This window comes from Nomia melanderi, chromosome 14 (genome assembly GCF_051020985.1).
Source record: "Nomia melanderi isolate GNS246 chromosome 14, iyNomMela1, whole genome shotgun sequence".
Classification (NCBI taxonomy): Eukaryota; Metazoa; Arthropoda; class Insecta; order Hymenoptera; family Halictidae; genus Nomia; species Nomia melanderi.
Genome location: NC_135012.1, coordinates 6404699 through 6424124, shown reverse-complemented (window position 1 = coordinate 6424124; position 19426 = coordinate 6404699). Strand labels below are relative to the sequence as shown.

At 44.8% G+C, this 19426-nt stretch overlaps 1 protein-coding gene across 16 annotated transcripts in view; it reads left to right on the top strand.

Annotated features, from left to right (window-relative positions):
• Positions 1–19426, top strand: part of sei (potassium voltage-gated channel seizure) — a 142403-nt gene that overhangs the window by 106044 nt on the left and 16933 nt on the right. For 13 of the 16 annotated variants that reach the window (XM_076373834.1, XM_076373828.1, XM_076373833.1 and 10 more), the window contains 9 exons: positions 3849–4092; positions 4578–4759; positions 6820–6840; positions 15113–15267; positions 16088–16208; positions 16396–16516; positions 17322–17631; positions 18188–18524; positions 18628–18815. In XM_076373834.1, coding sequence (XP_076229949.1) covers positions 3849–4092; positions 4578–4759; positions 6820–6840; positions 15113–15267; positions 16088–16208; positions 16396–16516; positions 17322–17631; positions 18188–18524; positions 18628–18815 — 1679 coding nt within the window. The remainder of the gene's footprint in view (positions 1–3848; positions 4093–4577; positions 4760–6819; positions 6841–15112; positions 15268–16087; positions 16209–16395; positions 16517–17321; positions 17632–18187; positions 18525–18627; positions 18816–19426) is intronic. The other 3 variants (XM_076373835.1, XM_076373839.1, XM_076373844.1) reach the window with 1 other exon arrangement.

Here is a 19426-nt window from a genome sequence, read left to right as displayed (position 1 = left end):
ATTAGCAATCGAATTCCCAGCTTCATTCGCCGACTGACAATCCTCTCTGGTATCGCGTTTATTGGAATCCACAGGGTTCCATTGCCTCGTAGAAAAGGCAAGAGTACCAGATACATTCTATTTATAATGGTTAAATGCTCAGGCTCGTACGTATAGAACTGGGTCAGTAGACTGCACCCGAGTATAGTTGTGAACTAGGATTAATCGATTTCGAGTGGGGATCGAGCCGGAGCGAACAATTCCTGAAGCTTCTGGCGAACCTAAAGAGCGTTCTCTTTCCAAGAATATCCTGCTCTATTGGAAAATCCATCAGGATTTCGCGTTCGCGATGACTAAGTAGGCTCGTGCCGAAGATTCGTCGCCAGGAAATCCTGGGTCCATCCAATACACATCGAGCAAGGAGGTTTCGTTGGCCCCGCCTTCGTGCCATTCCATTCGACTTCGAATCGATAGCAATACTTTAAGAAGCACTTCCCCCTACCCCGGCACCGGAAGCGCCGATGTTTGCGCTCCTCGCAGTCCCTTCGTTATTCCCTCGCCCGGACTCGTCCCCACCCCCATTAACCACTGCCTCGTTAACGGAGTAACGAACATTCTTGAACGGTTCAATGACGAAGGGTCATTGAAACGGGGCTGCGGGGTCGCGACCTCACGCCCACACACGTACTCACACAGCCTCAGGTGGCACGCGTATTCACCTGGCGGTTGCATGAATAAAAGATAATCCATCCGGATTTACATTTTCCCTGGTCGCTCGTCGTAAGCTATGTCTGTCCGGTTTTTTGCTATCCCCCTCCCATCGAGACACTTCGCGCGCCCTTAGTCAGGAATTTTTGGGGCTGACGAGGTAAAATCGATGGAGTTTCCATGGAGAAACATTGGGTACTTCCACGTATCGAGGGTTCTATGAAATACGCCGACTCAGGTTGCTGTTTCATATAATCAAGTTATTATCGTTGCCGTGTGTTTCGCATACGGCGAAATAACATTTTGAGAATTCCCGTTGAAACATCATAAATATCCAAGTGTTATTATTGGATAAATCACCGTGGCCGCTAAGACTTTCGTGCTGTGATAAGTTCCACTTGAAAAACTCTCGCAGTAGGCCAGCAAGTCTCCTCGACACGTTGGTCGTTTTTATCGCGGTATAAACTAAATTTTTCCAAGCATCGTGCGCGCACGGCTCGTATCAGGACACGGACAGCGGATAAGCAAACCAACGAGCGAATTTATCGCGAATGCCGCGTGTTCCCGAGACGCTTTTATTAGTCCCGCGCCCGGAAACAAGTGTTGTCCGGCACCGGATTTCCCGGAGGACGACCGTTTATTTTTTCCCCTGGAAACAGTAATAACACGGCGGGCGTCGTGCCCGTCGATCAGCCGAAAAATTGATTCCCAACGTCACGGAGTCCTAGAGTGGTTCCGTGCGGGGAAAATCTCCCGATAATTACCTTGGGAATCGATACCGGGCACGTGCGGTTGCTAAACAACCGACTTCGGCCTGGCCGAACTCGAGAACCGCCAGGGAACTAATTAAAATCCCGTTCGAGCACCGAAACTCCTCGGTACGGGCTAAAGCCGCGCTGTAAAGAGGCCACGGGAATATCGCGGCCGCGCAACAGATTCTGAATCGAGCCACCGCACCGGCCAGGTAAACAGACCGTTCATCCCAGCGCCGAATCGGTCGGTGTCCAAACAAACGGGTCGGAATAAACCGCGAGGCGGCGGCACCGTGGAAAAATAAATGAATCGGCCGGCGTCAGCAACACCGGGCCGCCACGAGAGCGAAAAGAACAGCCGGAAAGAAAGAGCGGGAACGTTCCCAACGGTAAAAAAGAGGAACAAGCAAAAGCTGGCGCTTGATCATGATCCGCCGGTGATTAGTCGCTATTAGACAGGTGCACGGAATCCAGCCAAGCTTGTTATTGGCCTAGGCGAGGTCGCGGAGCCAGCCACTATTAAAGTAATAAGGCTAACCCTGCTAAGGTTGTGTACTTCGAAACGTGCTCGTAGGGTGTGACGAGGGATGGGGGTTGCCCTAACCTACACGCGCTTGCCCTCTATCTCTTCGTCTTCCTTGCTCTTAGCGTACCTCTCTCCCTTGCTCTTTCCTATCTCTTTCTCTCACTCCCTCGCTCGACCTATCTCTTTCTCTTTCTGCCTCTTTCCCTTTCTATCCCTCTTTCTCTCTCTCTCTCTCTCTCTCTCTCTCCCTGTCTCTCCCTCGCACTTTCGCTCGCCATCCCCCGTTCACCCCTTCGCCAATCGAACGCCGCCACCCTTCGCGGTCCGCATTGCATCAGTGTGAGGCTAGCACTCGAGCAGGACTCTTCCGGTTCTTCCTCGGTCGGCCGCGTGGTAAACAACCGATATCCCGGTATTTAGGACGACGTGTGCCGGCCAACTCAGACGGATCGATATCCCCGGTTCCTCGGAGTCCTCGAGGCTCGGCCGCCGCCGGAGGCGGAGGGATCGACAGTCGTTTTGCCGCCGCTTTTCCGACACGGTGTTCCGCGCTCGATAAAATCCCCCGCCCGCTCGGACGCCGCGCCGCGTGTACCGACTTGCACGCGTTTAGACGCGTTTCGGCTGGAGAGTGAACGACGCGTGAGCCCGCCGCCGGTCCTCGGGTCCAGTTGGAGATCCTATATGCCGTGCGACCGTCGGCACGAAAATTTTCGCTTTCGCGAAGTGCACGTGCACGACTGCTGGTGGCCCGTGTGTCGCGAGGAACACGGCGCGCGGACTGGTTCCGTTTACTTATGGTCGCACGGTGGCCGTGGTTCCCCTAGCAAACGCTACACGAACGCCGGCTTAAATGGCAGAGAGTCCGATTAGCAAGTCGAAACGCTACTGTGCCAGGCAGGTTAGCCGTCCACACGACGAACCGATGGATCTCGCTCCGTTCGGTCGTCGTTTCGGTGTTTTCTGTGTCCCGTTCGCGATCCGTTGTTACCGTCCCGCGGATCGTGGGTGTTGAATGTTCCAGTGTTGTACCGTGAGAAGCTCCGATCGGTTTTGCATGAAGTCTAATTTTTCCGATCAGTTGTGAATACGTTGATCGACGCGCGGAGATGCATGAAGATTTCTGTTGAAATTGGACTGTCCCCTTGAACCCTTAAGCATCGAACGATGGGCGATATTCTTTTTCACGTTTACGATCGACGGTAGCGTTCGACGAAGAGAGGGGGAGAGAGAGAGAGAGAGAGGGAGAGGGAGAGGGAGAGAGAGAGAGAGGGAGGGAGAGAAAGAGAGAGATGGTAATTGAAAATACGAAACGCGCAACAGCGTCCCTGCTGTTGCTTTTCTATTGCCCCCGTTGTTCCGCGAAGTAAACAGGATGTGTAGCCAGGTGAACGAAGTGGGAAACACTCCGCCCGTTGCATCGCGCGGTTCTTGTCGAATCGATCGATCCGCGATCCAACGTTCAATGGGAATATCCGAACCGTGAAAACAATTCCGGCCGCGGCCAATGAAAACAACCCGAGGGAAAAATAACGTAACGTTTCGTTCTTCGTGCGAGCTTTCGGCTGTGGCGTTCAATGAAAAAAAGAAAATAAATAACTACACTGTAAATGGAGGAAAGCTGTAAACCGACGGCCGCGTTGATCGTTCTCTTGTCGTTGATACGTTTCAGCGACGCGATCGGGAAAGAATGATATATCCTGGCGCATTTATTTTCTCACGGGACCTCTCTCGATATCCTCCGTAAAATCTGGACTTAAGAAAAATTGCTCGCGTCGAGACGGAACGAGGCTAACAACGTTTTCTTTCGATCACGGGAGAAAGATGAGAAAAGGTGTTGTCCGACAGTTCTCTCCCAAGGCGTCGATACTTGTCTGCTTCAGGTGCTGTCCCTTGGAAACGACATCCTCCCAGAGTACAAATTACAGTCCCCTAGAATCGGCAAGTGGACCATACTGCACTACTCACCTTTCAAGGCGGTCTGGGATTGGGTGATACTGCTGCTCGTCATGTACACAGCGATATTCACCCCGTACGTCGCCGCCTTCGTCCTGTCGGATCCGGATTACAACAGCAGGAAGAACAAAAAATACAGCGACGATCCCATCGTCATCATAGACTTCATAGGTGAGACGGAACAGCGATCCGCACGGGTCCGATTCTATAGAAATATTCGACGTCCGACCGCAGACCGACTTATTCCACTGTGCGTAGCTGGATCGCAATTTGTCCAACTATTATTGCTACCAGTCGGAGCTTTTTTGTCGTGTGCTGGCATTCATAGATGTACTATCGTTGAGAAACATTTGATCGTTCGCGATTAACAGAGAACAAACCTGGAACAAGTACAATATTCCAAGCATCGACATTTTTATCCTTTTCCAAAATTCGATGTTCCCGGATCGATGGATCGATTGTTTATCGTACGAACGATCAAGTAATACTTTAGCCAAAGCGTAGATCCATGGGAAATGTGTGTATTCTCTAGTGTAAAAGTTCGTGTAGTCTGTTCGTTTAGTCTTGTGCCTTTACGATGTATTTAGAGTAACATTTCTCCGCGTTCACGGTGGTCGAGCGTCTTAGGTGTTCTCACGAGACTTTTCGTTTTTCAGTCGACGTCACGTTTATAGTGGACATCATCATAAATTTTCGCACGACTTTCGTGAACCGCAACGACGAAGTGGTGTCCCATCCTGCAAAGATAGCCGTCCATTACCTGAGGGGTTGGTTCGTCATCGACCTGGTGGCCGCCATACCCTTCGACCTTTTCCTCGTTGGCTCCGATACCGACGAGGTAAGTTACGTAGCACGCTCCCACGTTCTCCGAGAATCTTCCTCGCAGGCTGAATTCTGATCGCCGGGTTAAGTCATTTTCGTTTAATCGCGCCCTGCACCCCACGGAAATTCTCAAAGTTCAAGGTGAACGGTGTTGCTCGCGGAATCGTGTTGCTGATTCCGTAGAAACAGACTTCGATTGAAGCTCGACGCTCGAATCGAACGGGTTTAGAAGATATTGGAAAAATCGCGGGGGGGGGAGGAAGAAGCGAACGATAGAAAACGAAGGATGAAGCAGGCGATATAACGAAAGAATGACTTGTCGGACGATCAGAGTTTCGGTTGGAGTTTCTAGAATGTCGATGTTAGCTCGTGAACATGATTATAGGATGACATGCCGAGCCCAAAAAAAAAGTTAAGTGCCCATAGGTGTGTCTTTACCGGATTGGTGCTTAGTTCGTTTTACCCTTTTTTCGACGTTTCTCGGTGTTGAATGAGTTCTATTATTTCTTTGTCGAAAGTTAGTCGGCTCGACATACATGTATGTACATATATACATACACAAATATGTATGTATGTATGCATATATATATATATATATATATGTATATACATATACATATATATTAATGTTCACACGATATATATGTACCGGCAGACGAGAAAGAACTTAAACGGATTCTCGTTGTCTGGAACGATTCCACACAAGTTTTTACGAGTGGTACACGTACATCGTTAGTCGGACATATCGTTGGAAAAAAAAGAATATGAATAACAACCGATGCGTATGTCCAGGACGATAATACGATTAGATTCAATTCATCCGGCGCGGCACGTACCGGTAATTCGTCTGAAACCTCGCTACCGTTTCCACTTGCTAAAAGAATAGCGAGGGAAGTCGAACAGCACGAATTATATATTCCTTTTTTTAACGAGAATTGTACCTGTACGCACACGTTACGCATTACACACTTGATCTGTGAACGCGTAAGTAAGTCACTATCGCTGTGAAGATTTCTGCTCTCTGGTTGTCAAAAGTCTACTGGACATAACTACCGTTGGGTTCATTGCCAAGATTCTCTTCTGTATTATTCTGTTCCCCGTGTGTCTTTGCTTTTCAGTTCGATTCGGTTCTTTCTTTTCGTTCCGTGCTTATCGATTCTCGTTTTCCCTTCGAACCTTTCGTTCGCGGACGATTCACTTATTTTCTTTCGTTCTCGTTCGCGCTGGTCAGCGTCGGGAGGAGAAAAAAGAAAAGGAAATAGAAGGGAGGAGGAAAAAAAAACAATAGAGAACAGAATATATTGCGACGAAAGAAGGAGGAAAATTGGAAACGCTGAGAGCGAACCGTGCGGTGAAAACGCACCTGCGAGCAAACTGTGCGCGCGCGACACCTTTCTCCCCTTGTGTTGCTCCCTCCGCGACGGGGGAGCGGAAATAGGGCGGCGTAATTTTAATTGCGCGTGCAGGAAAGCTTGTTTCCACGACCAGCGTGCGTGAATCAATTGTTCCGCGATAGACCGGCCGAGAAATCTTTTCACGTCCCGGCGAACGAATCGAGCCAACCCTGTTGCGAAAATTCGACGAGAGGAAAGAGAATCTTTCTCCCCCCTCCCCCTAAGCCCGACCAAACCCACCCCCTTTTTCAATTATCGATCACGTAAACGATAAGTCTTCTTTTCTCAGTAAAAAAAAAAAAATCTCGTTCGATGAAACGGAAAAGAGTGAGAGTGATGTCCCATCTTTCTTTTCCTTTATTTCTGTCTCTGTTTCTGTCTCTCTGTCTCTCTGTCTCACTGTCTTTCTGTCTCTCTGTCTCTCTGTTTCTCTCTCTCTCCCTCTCTTTCTCTCTCTCTCTCTCTTTCTCTCTTCTCTCTATCTATCTCTCTGTTTCTCACTTTCTCTCGTTCTCTTTCCCCCGGCCACCAAACCCTTCTCTATTATCTCTCTCTCTCTCTCTCTGTCTCTCTCTCTTTATCTCTGTATGAACAACAATATATGAAAAGAAAGAAAAGAAAAAATCTCAATCACGAAATCATGGAACGAACGAATTTTAACCTCAGTTTAACGTTTTCGTAGCTCGGCTTGGACAAGGACGAGGTTAGTTGACACACATACACACAGAGAAAATAACTCACCAGAGGCTGATCTCTTTCTTTAGTTGAGTATTTTTCTCTTAGTTTGTGGTTGTGTTTCCTTCCTTTTTCACGTTTTCTTTAACGAAACGCAGATTTCGATTCACACGTTTTTTTCTCTCTATCTCTGCAACACACCCACACTAATATATATCACTTGATTAATTGAAAAGGTCACCTAAACGCAGCCATGAATCTCTCTTCTGTATGTTTCTTTGTCACTTACTTTCTTACGACTTCTCTCTCTCTCTCTTACTCTCTCTTACTCTCTCTTACTCTCTCTTACCCTCTCTCTCTTTCTTTCTCTCTCTCTTTCTTTCTCTCTCTCTCTTACTCTCTCTTACTCTCTTACTCTCTCTCTCTCTTTCTTTCTCTCTCTCTCTTACTCTCTCTTACTCTCTCTCTCTTTCTTTCTCCCTCTCTCTTACTCTCTCTTACTCTCTCTCTCTTTCTTTCTCCCCCTCTCTCTCTCTCTCTCTCTTTCTTTCTCCCTCGCTCTCTCTCTCTTTCTCTCTCTTTCTCTCTCTCTTTCTCTCTTTCTCGCATTAACAAACACACGTCCTCTCACACACGAACTTTCTTTCTCTCTTTCTTTTTGTCTGTTCTCCTGTTTCATATATGATTCTTTCATTGCTTAAAGTCACACGTCACACGTTGCGATTTCTCTGATCTCTTTTGCTGCACCGTTCTTTTTTTTTACCACTGATATCGCTCCCTCCACACCGTAAGGGAACTCGCCCCCCACCCCTCGATGTTCCACGTCGACTCCTACACGCGTCCCCCGGACGCCGTCACACACACACACATATCCTCCCACGCACACGAACACGAGTTACACACGACTACACAAGAAGAAGTTAATCCAACCAACTGCAACCCCACGATTTGTCAAGGAAGTTCGAGCGAAGTCGATCGTCGGTTTGACGGCGTTAACACCCATCGATCGTTTCTCTCTGAAAGTGAGCTTGTTACGTCGAAATTGGGTGCGACATATATTCGCAGCGCGACCGGGAGTTGACGATTCCTTGCTCGAATACTGTGTCACCGGTTGATACGTGAACGAATTCCACTCGACTCGAGTCGAAATTTCTTTAATTAAACGAATAATCATTTATATATTCTCGAACATCTCGAGGTTCGTCATGTTAACTTCAAAATCTTCAACTTCTTAACGCAGCTTGAAAATCTTCGACTCTTTTACGTATCAACGCGACGAATAAACAGCGGGGAACAACGTTCCTTCGTCAGAGAAGTACACTCCTCCGATATGCATGCACTTTGCGGTCAGTAGAAACGGTAAGTACCGACAAGACACGCCAACCGAGTACAGTAGTTCGCGTGTTGAACGCATCCTCCGAATAAATTCTCTTTGAAACCTGAACGAAAAAATGTTGTTCCGTACGTTTCGTTTATTCTCTTTGCAAGGAATCATTTCCCTTCCGTTTATATTCTCTCTCTACCCGGTGGTACGGAAGTCGCGATATATTAGACTAAATTGAACGTTTACGGAAGCGATATTTATTTTCAAAGTTCAGTCGTACATCTCGGACGCCCGTCGAACGTTAAATTGCGATCGACTTCCTTCCCGCTCGCAGCCCACTAAAATTTCACGACGGTGAAGTTCTCAAAGAAGGTCTGCATGTCCACAGTAAAGTATTTACGGAGAACGATACTGTAAATATTCTTTTCTCCGCTGTGTACGATCACTCTCGGTAGGACTACTTGCATCAGAGTATGAAACCGTAGCGTTGAACAGTACCTTTTCTCGTTTTCTTTATTTTTTTTTTTTCTTCTCACCCAGTACCCGCGCCTTGTATATCTTCCCCGCGTGTTTTGTAACGAACTGTTTCCCTACGAGACACGCATACACCGTACGTACACCCATCGAGGACCACGCGAGTATGAATGGAGCAAACAAATTAGAGATGTCCCGTGATACTCGATAATAATACTGTACCATATATGCGTACACATATGTATCATACGTACATCCCGATTAGATAGTCGAATAGTTTTTAGATGATTAATAATCCCGGCGTGTTTTTTGATCCGCTGTTTACACGAACGAATGATACCCTCGATCATTTTTAATCCGTATCTTTTTGCCGTCGTTTCTTAATTTTTCTTGGTCTGTCTCCATGTTCGTTTTTGTTTTTTTTTCAAGTAGCCACGTAGACGTTCGTTGGGTATCGATCATTGCTGAGAATAACGCCGATAGTTAGATTGGTTTTACCGTAGCTAGAAAACACCACCGGCGACTTTGTTTCGTCAGACACCGATGCTCGGATGACGAGTATCACACCTGTCACTGTCTGTTTCTCCATCCACCGTCCGTCCACCCGAACCCCGTAATGTTTAAGGCACGAATTAGAATAATCGAAGCGGTTCGAGAGTAATTAGAAAGGATACTCGATGAACAACGATGATCAACAACGAGCGGAACACGACGAGAGCTCGTTTAGAGGATGGAATAATCTCCAGAGACACGTTCGTGCGGTTCGTTTCGTCCGTGCGCCTGTGTTGTACGTTGTTGGGGTTGCAGGATTAGCGGCGTTCGTTCGGCGATAACGAGACAATCGATTATCAACGTTTCCACGGGACAAAATATAATCTCTCGCGATCGCGAAGAACTCTGGCACGCGAACACCACGCACGCTTCTAAATTCGAGATCGAATTTCTGAAAGATACTTGTTGCATATTCGGTAGAATTTTCATTGATCTCGCAATTACTGAGTCGCATAAAGGGGACTGATTACAATTCTCGTAACGTTTTACGATCAAATCAACCGTACATAGCCACATTGAGTAACAAGAGAATGTATAAGAAGTGCGAGACGTGATAATTCGACTGACAATTCATATTAATCGATCAAATACACACACTTCTATATTTGAAATTTAATTTCTGAGAGATACTTATTGCATATTCGGTAGAATTTTCATTAATCTCGCGATCACTGAATCTAATAGATTTGGGAACTGATTACAATTTCTGTAAAATTTTACAATCGAATGAACAGTAGATAGCCATCGGCGTAACAAGAAAGTGTAGAAGAATACAAGACCTGATAATTGGACTAACGATTCATACTAATCAATCAAATACTCACGCTTCTAAATTCAAAATATAATTTCTAAAAGGTTGCGACCATTAGATCACATAAATCTGGGGACTGATGGCGATTCCTGTTACGTTTCACGATCGAATGAACCGTAGATAGCTACGTCGAGTAACAAGAAAATGTGCAAAAAGTACAAAGCGTGATAATTCGATTAACAATTCATGCTAATCGGTCGATTGATTGACGAACGGTCGAGCGATTCGCGTTAACCCTTCGCCGAGCATCGCGAGATACAGATCGACACGCGCGTGTAATCGGTCGCGCGCGACAACGAACACGTACACATGCACACACAGGATCGAAAAACCGAACGACACGCGAGAGACGCAGAGGATCGCACAGTGAACACAACCAAAACCAAAAGTATAACCAACGGGACTTTCTGACGATATCGTATGTAAGCTTTTGACGTTCTATCTTACTGTCGCTCAGATTCATTCTCTCCATCTCTGTCTCTCTCTCTCTCTCTCTCTCTCTCTCTCTGTGATCTTTAATTCTTCCTCCATCTCTCCGTCTGTCTCTCTAACTCTCTTTTTCTCCTCGCCACCGTTTCCCTGTCTCTCTAACTCTCTGTCTATATCTCTCTCAATCTGTCTCTCTAACTTTCATCTTCTTCTCTGTCTCTTCATCTGTGTGCGGACTCTACTAAGGCGAGTCCGTTGGTTCTGTTTTTCTTTTACATTTGTGCCGAGAGCTTCCTTTTTGGTACCTGTTTATTGTGTTACGCTTCTGTTGCAAGCTGTATAAAACCGTACAAGCCCGGCCTGAATCAGTAATCAGTTTTGCGTGCGTTGATTCATTCGAGCTACAACACTGGCTCGCTCTTGTGCATCTAACGTGTGTTGCGATGCGTTTTGTAATATCTGTGCTTCCAAACTACTCTTTCTCTCTCTCTCTCTCTATATATATATATATCTATACAAACCGATATACGATCTGTCTCTATCTATCGCTCTCTTTGTCTCTCTGTCTCTGTCTCTATCTCTCGCTCTCTCATCCTTGTTGCGTACATACATCATGTATCTTATACCTACATATAAACTATTATACATATATATTACTAGACATGTGTATATCTGGACATTTTTGTTGTACACTATATTGAGTGACCATGCGTGTTTTTTCTGTCGCTTGAATGCTTCGTCTTCTTTCCACCCACGTGTAATGTGTTTTTTTGTCTACAAAACGGCACGGGTTGCTTGGGAAGCTTCCTTAATACACACTCGTCACTCTAATTCTTACAGAATATAATCGCACAGTTTACAGTGGTCGCCGATGCATCAAAGATCCGAGCGTCAACACGATCTCTACCAGCGTCGCGTATTTGCGACGATCAATGTTCCATATTTTACGCAAAGAAGATTAAATTACACTCACTCGTCTTTTGCTCTAATATCCTAACTCATCGTATAATATACAGGAAGTCGTAGAAGTTTATTTCTTAATTACTATCTCTACGTTTCATTTAACACGTTGACCACGCCGAAATCGCCTGTTTTGCTCAGAACGCCACTCAAAAATAAAAAGGAAGTATTATCAATTATTTGACAACCCAATCTTTGTATTCAACATTAGTCATCTTACAAGCTACAATTATTTTCTCGTTGTTTTGAAACCCCGGTCACCGATGACCATCATAGCGCTAGAGAAGGAACAATTTGCGGTCACATATGACCACCATGGCGGTCAACGTGTTAAGGAAATACTCTAACCTCGACTGCGATTGAAAGAAATGCTGGTAACGAAGTGAACGTAACCGCGAAGTCGTTTTCCCCGTGAATTACGTTAATCGAACACTCGTTCATTCAATCGCGAGCGCGTGCGAGAGCCAATTAAACATCCAAACCGTCGAGTATCTCATTGCCTATTCAAATATCCCGCGTATCGATCCGTCGAGGGCCATCGGGCGCATTAAATTCCGGGGAGATAGCGTTCCGGAATAAACAAGTCAGCAGTTATCCGACTTATCGCGAAACATCCGCGACGTTCGAAGCCATTCCAGCCTTTCCGAGATATCATCAAGCCCGGGCAATAAGACGGAGCAATCGCCGTTCCGGAGATTTCGCGAGGAGATGTGCACGGTGTCTCGCGTGTACGCCGCCATAACGCTTCGCGCTCGCCTATCAGCCGCGGCTATCAAACGTCCTCGGATATTCTTGGCAATCCGAGGTCGGGATAAAAGACGGCCGATTCTCTGCTCATCTCCGGTAAATGGATCGTTTGTGAATCTTGATGCATCGCGATCATTCGAGCGAAATGGAGGAAACACCGAGATCGCGGTGGAGTCTCCCCGCGTTTAACACGTTCGCTGCCAGCGTTTGTTTCGATAACGACCTTCTCAATTGCAATATTTTATTCGATCCGACGAATCCTAACCTCTCGCGCTGGGAATGAATTCAGAGATCTTGCAGAGTTTCGTGCGAGGAATTTTGTGTTTATCTGCTTTACGTGAATGTGTACGCTAATCTTGTTTTGTTAATCATTTTGTATAGAGTGGTACATTTCGGAACAATCTGTTATGTGTAATGGAACGAGACTATCGATGTGTATAATACGTCATTGGCAATTTTAGAACGGAAACGCCTCGACGCGCCACGTCTTTCGAGAGGTTAACGAAATATTTAAAACATGAAATTAAAACGAGTGACCGAGATTTTAAATATAATACCGTGGCTTGTAGCTTTAAATAATATCTATAGGACTAATTTCATTTTCTTCATATAAAATATAGTATTACAAGCGTCACAAATATGCGACACTGGTAGCGAACGTGTTAAATTAGACAATTACTTAGATCAATTTCTGCTTAAGATTGTGTTATTGTAACTGGAAAGCTCTGTGGTATAAGAAATTATTTTTTAAAGTGACTTTAAAGTCTAGCGATCCGAAGGTACAGATTGTTATCAAATTTTACTGCATCGGAGATCATTTCTAAAACTGAGAATCAATAGAGATCATTTCTCCCGAACGAGTGTTGGTGAACAATCTCCAAGCAGCCCCTGCGCAAGTATCAATTCCGAGACTATCGTTTAGCAACCAATTAGACGAATGGTTCAGTTTGATTGGAGCGTAGACGACTCATTGCATGATAGTATCGGTACCGAAATCGCGTCGTTCGGCCCCGAGCGACGCGCGTTTCCAACGGTGTTTTCGGAAGCTCGGGCTTCGAATCGAAGACCGCTAATCGAATCTCGAGTCCACCGACAGGTAAGATGTTGGAGGGAAGCATGAGTAACCCGCCTCCGTCTCGAAGAAACGTTCCCGACGGTTTTCTTTTGTACTTAGACGACGTCACTTGCAATGATTACGAACGCTCCGCGGCCCGCTGGGCCACCGACGAGCCGCGGAGCGTTGATCGACTGCTCGTGAGTTGGATTTCCATCGACGAGAACAGAGACTCGATGATTCATCGTCTCTTTAACTGTAGATTTCGTCTACGCGAAGAACGCGAGTTCACTTTAGCGTGTACACTTTGATCGCTTGTTACTAATTAGATGCGATTCGAACCCGGTGGATCAGTAAGTACTCCGCCATAGATGTTTCCTTTGCATCGCGGGAAATGTTTGTATTGTCCACCGATCGCGTTTGTGTCGAGCACCAACGAGCTAAACGTGCAGGGGCAAGAGGAAGACGTCCACTTGCGATGATCGGTTTCGTAGCAACGTTGACGCCCCGGTTTCGACTCATTTTCATCATTGGCCGAGTCTCGTAACGAAGAACTCGAGTGAAACAGAATGTGACAAAGTGAGATATAAATAAGAAATTGACGTCTATGTCGATTCTCTATCGTTATATCTCGCTTTGTTGTATTTTGTTTTATTGTATTCTTAGTTACGCGACTTAGGAGGAAAGCTATCGAACCCGAAAATTCAAAAAAATATGAAACTTTGTGTATAAGTAGAGCAAGTCAAGCCTAACACCTACCAATTTTCATACACCAAAATTTGGAAAATTTGAACCTTTCACAAATTTCATTTCGCAGTTCTATATACGTGAAAGAATGTATTTTTATTTAATTTTCGCTATCTCTTACCGCTGTCAAAGTGATCCGCGAGAAAGAAAAATTTACTTTTTCCAAGGGGTAGTTTCATCCCTTTAAAGTGAAATTCGTCAGGAAAAAATTTCCAATGTATTAAATTACACGCAAGATTTCATAATTTCTTAAATTTCCGAGTTCGATACCTTCCTCCGTTAGCAATAACAGGAATGAAACCGATACGTCGGTGTTGCTACAATTATTACACCGATCATCGCGAGTCGTCTTCCGCTTAGCCCTGTGTGCTTGTAGCTCGTGGATAATCGGCGCAAACGTGATCGACAGACAATGCATAGTAAAAGAAAGAAACGTAGAGAGTCGCGGCGAATCGAAGCCAAGGTAACCGGAACGGTGAAACAAGGTTCTCGCGAGTCGAGGCGGAACGTGTCTGCTCACGAGCAGACGCGCAGCCCGAGATTTCCCGGGCGCGACTGTCGTTCGCCGGACCTGTCCCACGATCGTTGAATAATGGAGGAACGATTTGCTTATTCCGGGAACACGCGTCTGGCCTTAACGGCGGGACACGATATTCCTGAGAATCTCATGCATGGAATATTACACGACGGCTCCTGGCTGACCTAAAAGTGACCGGCGACGAGCCGATCGATCGAACGCGGGAACGACAGTCGCATAGTAGACCCTCCTCGTAAGACCTACGATTACAACGATAACTCGATCCGCGGAGCTGACTTTGGTTATTCCAGAAGAAACGTCTCTATTCGTTTTAATGTTTTCCGTTTGAAGATCCCGGCTGCAACGGGGACGCGTTGAATGATTTAAGAAGGTCGCGCGACCGGCGGTGCATCTTTCAGCGCGTCGTCGCGATCCTTGGGAAATCTTGAGAGCGCGTGAGCCTTTGCGTTCGAAGGTCCGTGAAATATGTACTTTGAAAATGCTTGAACCGGTTAAGCATGCGCTCGTGGCGTTCGATTTTTAATCAAGATTCCGGCGGGCGTCGAATGCGTCGGACCGTTGGCCAAAGTCAGTTCTCTTTATCTTCGATGAGAAACTCGAGTAACTGAACGAGAGAACTCGTACGGGCGAGCTTGAGATCGACAAAGTGACGTGTTCTTTGCAGACGACCACCTTGATAGGACTCTTGAAGACGGCACGTCTTCTGCGACTCGTCAGAGTAGCTAGGAAAATCGACAGGTACAGCGAGTATGGAGCTGCGGTATTGCTCCTTTTGATGGCCACGTTCGCTCTTTTTGCTCACTGGCTGGCGTGCGTATGGTAAGTTGCTTGCCATTCCCCCTTATGCATTCTTCGCGGACTGTCTGGACTCTAAATAACTGCGAACAATTTCTTCGATATGAGATATCGGAACGAGAACAATTCAATGAGCATCAGCTGAGAATAAACTTGGCGAACGATTTTAACGCGAAGGGTTGATTCTAGGATATTCGATTAATGTTAACCCTTTGCACTCTAGAGGTGACTCTCGGTTATCATTTAACTTGATATACCAAATTATAAAGTCTTACACATAATATCAAGCTTCGTGTAATCCATAAATATGTGGAATATTTAAATAACTTTGTTTCTTCACGTATGTACGTTTTCTCATTCAATTCGCTCCAACGAAAGATTTCCGAGTGCAAAGGATTAAACCTTCAAGATTACTTGATAGTGATGTTAACCCTTTACACTCGAGAGGTGACTCTATCACCACTTGGTTTGACAAAATAAAATTATAAAGTTTGATGTTTAATACTGAACTTTGTCGCTACGCGAAATATCAGAGTAAAATATTTTTGTCCCTTAATTTATCGATTAAATTATTTACATTAATCGCGACGAACATCGTCTATATTTCATCAAAGAGAGTTGAATATTTCTAGAAAAAAAACTCGAATGCAAAGGGTTAATCTGTTAATATTTGTTAATCGAAACCATTCGGTCCCTCGAAGGTTGAGCAAAAGTTTAACATCTCTGTCTCCGGAGTAACGGATGTAACCGAGGGAAATTGATAGCTTTTAGTTGACAACTAGACCAGACGATCGAGGAACCGGTGAGCTTGGATACTCGTTAAGGCGATCGTTCTGTTTCCCAGGTACGCTATAGGGAACGCGGAAAGGCCAATGTTGAAGAGTAAAGTCGGCTGGCTCGACATTCTGGCGAACGACACGCATCAGTTTTATTTTCACAACAACACCGGAGGGCCGAGTATAAAGGTGAACAGAATACCCGACACGACTTCCGGCGAAATGCCAGCCTCGTTTCTCAACAGCTGTGGCGTGATGTCACGCTGTCGCGCAGCGCGAATCGATGCCGTTTCGTTTCGCGTGCGAGTCCAGAGGCTGTGCGCCGCCATTGGCCTCTCCTACGTCTAATCCGTTTGTTCGTTCGTTCGGTTTCCAGAGCCGCTATATCACAGCACTGTACTTCACCTTTAGTAGTTTAACGTCGGTGGGCTTTGGAAACGTAGCGCCGAACACGGACGCCGAGAAGATCTTCACGATAGTCGTTATGCTGATCGGATGTGAGTAGAAGACGATTTTAACGCGTTGACTAATAACCGCGAGAAACATCATTTTACGTATCATTTATCCTTTCTATAGAAAAGATACAAAGCAAGAATTATTCATTCTTTGATATGAGAATTCTTACATTATCCTATTACCTAGTTGTTTACGTTACGGAAAATTTGTATTCGAAATCAATTATCTTACGAATATTTTCTTGCAATTTGAAAGCTCCGGTCGGTGACCGTGGCAGTCAAAGTGTTAATTGACACGTTGACTGGCGTTTCTAATAACTAGAGCTACCGAATAGCAAACAATTGCTATATATTAGGTACCGGAAAGATTCAGATTTCTTGTTAATAATGAATTGAGCTTCGATTTCAATTAGTATTTCAATAGTTTAATGAGTGGAATTGGTATTAGCAGCTACTTTGTCGTTGTCATCGAATAAAATAATTTTACACGAACGTTTGTGTTTAGATTTTGATTTAAGCACAACTTTTTTCAGTACCTAATAAAATATGGTTGATGTCGAATGAAAGTATTTAACCAGATTAATATATTAAAATTATTTTGAAATTCGGTTATTAATAATACATTGCTCAAAGCAAGATATATTGAACATTTAATAGTGTGACTAATTAGGTAACAGTACAATGTAAGAATGGCAATATCAATGAATTAATAATCGCTCCCATTTGTACTCGTTTACAAAAGAATAAATATTATATGAAAGATTGAAGATTTCCGTGGCAGTCGACGTGTTAATCGATCCGCTTGCCTCCTGGATGTGTCTCGATGAAAATACGGTGTCCTTTGCAGCTCTGATGTACGCCAGCATCTTCGGTAACGTCTCGGCGATCATTCAGAGGCTTTACAGCGGCACGGCGAGATATCACACGCAGATGCTCCGGGTCCGCGAGTTCATACGGTTCCACCAGATCCCGAATCCGCTCCGTCAGCGGCTGGAAGAGTATTTCCAGCACGCTTGGACCTACACGAACGGGATCGACATGAACAGTGTTCTGAAAGGATTCCCCGAGTGCCTTCAGGCGGACATTTGTCTTCATCTGAATAGAAATCTTTTAAACAACTGTAGAGCGTTCGAGGGCGCCAGCCAAGGTTGTTTAAGGTAGTTAACGCATTACTGGCTGTACATCTTTCGTAAACAAGCAGTAACCTTTTCAAATTCAAACACTCGCAAAGCATACAAGACGTATCAAGCAATGAATAATTTAACAACAATGATCAGTTATTTTTGATAATTGAATTATAAAGACAGCACAAGGAACAGGAAACAGAAAGTAAAACAACTTTGTATTTTCGAATGAGTGATAAACGCATGAAAATTCACAATCTAGTAATCCGCATTCAGTCGATACTGTTTTCGATCGTGTTTTCCTTTGTTGCGACCAGGGCTTATTTTTAAAATTTAAGCGTGCAGTACCTTTTTCAAATTAAAACCTCTGTAATGCATACAAGACGTTTCAAACAATGATTAATTTAATAACAATGATCAGTTATCTTTAATAATTGAATTATAAAGACAGCACAAGGAACAGGAAACAGAAAGTAAAAGAACTTTGTATTTTCAAATGGCCGATAAACGCATGAAAATCCGCAATCTAGCAATTCGAATTCAATCGACTTAATGTTTGAACGATAATGTTTTCCTTTGTTGCGGCCAGGGCGTTATCTTTAAAGTTTAAAACCACCCACGCACCGCCAGGCGACACGTTGGTTCATCGCGGTGACGTGCTCACGTCCCTGTACTTCATATCGCGCGGCAGCATAGAGATATTAAAGGGCGACCTGATGATGGCGATCCTGGGCAAGGACGACATATTCGGCGAGAATCCTTGCATCTATCCGACCGTCGGCAAATCGTCGTGCAACGTGCGCGCTCTGACCTACTGTGATCTGCACAAGATACACAGGGACGATCTGTTGGACGTTCTGGCCCTTTATCCGGAATTCTCGAACCACTTCAGCCAGAATCTCGAGATCACTTTTAATCTTCGAGACGTACGTCCATCGATTTTCCATTCGAGACTTGACCGCATTGAAATCTAAAATACATCGCGAGCGAAACGTTCCGTTACTTACACTGATTCATTTTCATTTTTAGGAGGAACAAGCTGGCGTGGACCCGATGTCTGCAAAATTTCCTGTCAGCACTCCAACGGACGTCGAAGTCGACGCTAGGAGATTCGCTTTCCGTCCACCAAGATACCGCCGAGGACTCGGGGGAGGTCCCGGCACCAATCTTATCCCCACCGATCGACAAGACTCCCTGCAGGGTGAACAGGAAGAATAGTGAGTGGATACTTCTAGATCTTCGTCCCATTTAGGGGTAGTTTTATATAAAAATTATTTGATTCGTTAATATTCTCGATTAGAAGAGTCAGCGTTTAATCGAACGTCGATTCCTTTGGAAGGGAATATAGATTGTAGTAAAGAACCTTTTGCACCTTAGTCCTATTTAGGGGTAATTCTAAATGAAACTTATTTGTTTCCTTAATATTCTCAATGGGGAAGGGAGCATTTAAGCGAACGTCAGTTACTTTAAAAGGAAATAAAAATTCTAGTAGATACCCTTAGACCTTAATCCCGTTTAGGGGTAGTTCTAAATGAAAATTTAGTTTCGTTAATATTCTCAAGTAGAAAAGTCGATGTTTAAACGAACGTCAATTACTTTAAAAGGAAATATAAAATTCTAGTAGATACCCTTAAATCTTAGTCTTGTTTAGGAGTAGCTCTAAATGAAAATTACTTGTTTCGTTAATACTCTTGATTAGAACAGTCAGCGTTTAACACTAGAACTACCGAAGAGTCAAACTGACTTTTTGAAATGTTCTATGGAGACTCCAACAGTGCTACTACTGAGATTTCTATTGATTTACAATTCAGTTTGCCTATTGCTGAAT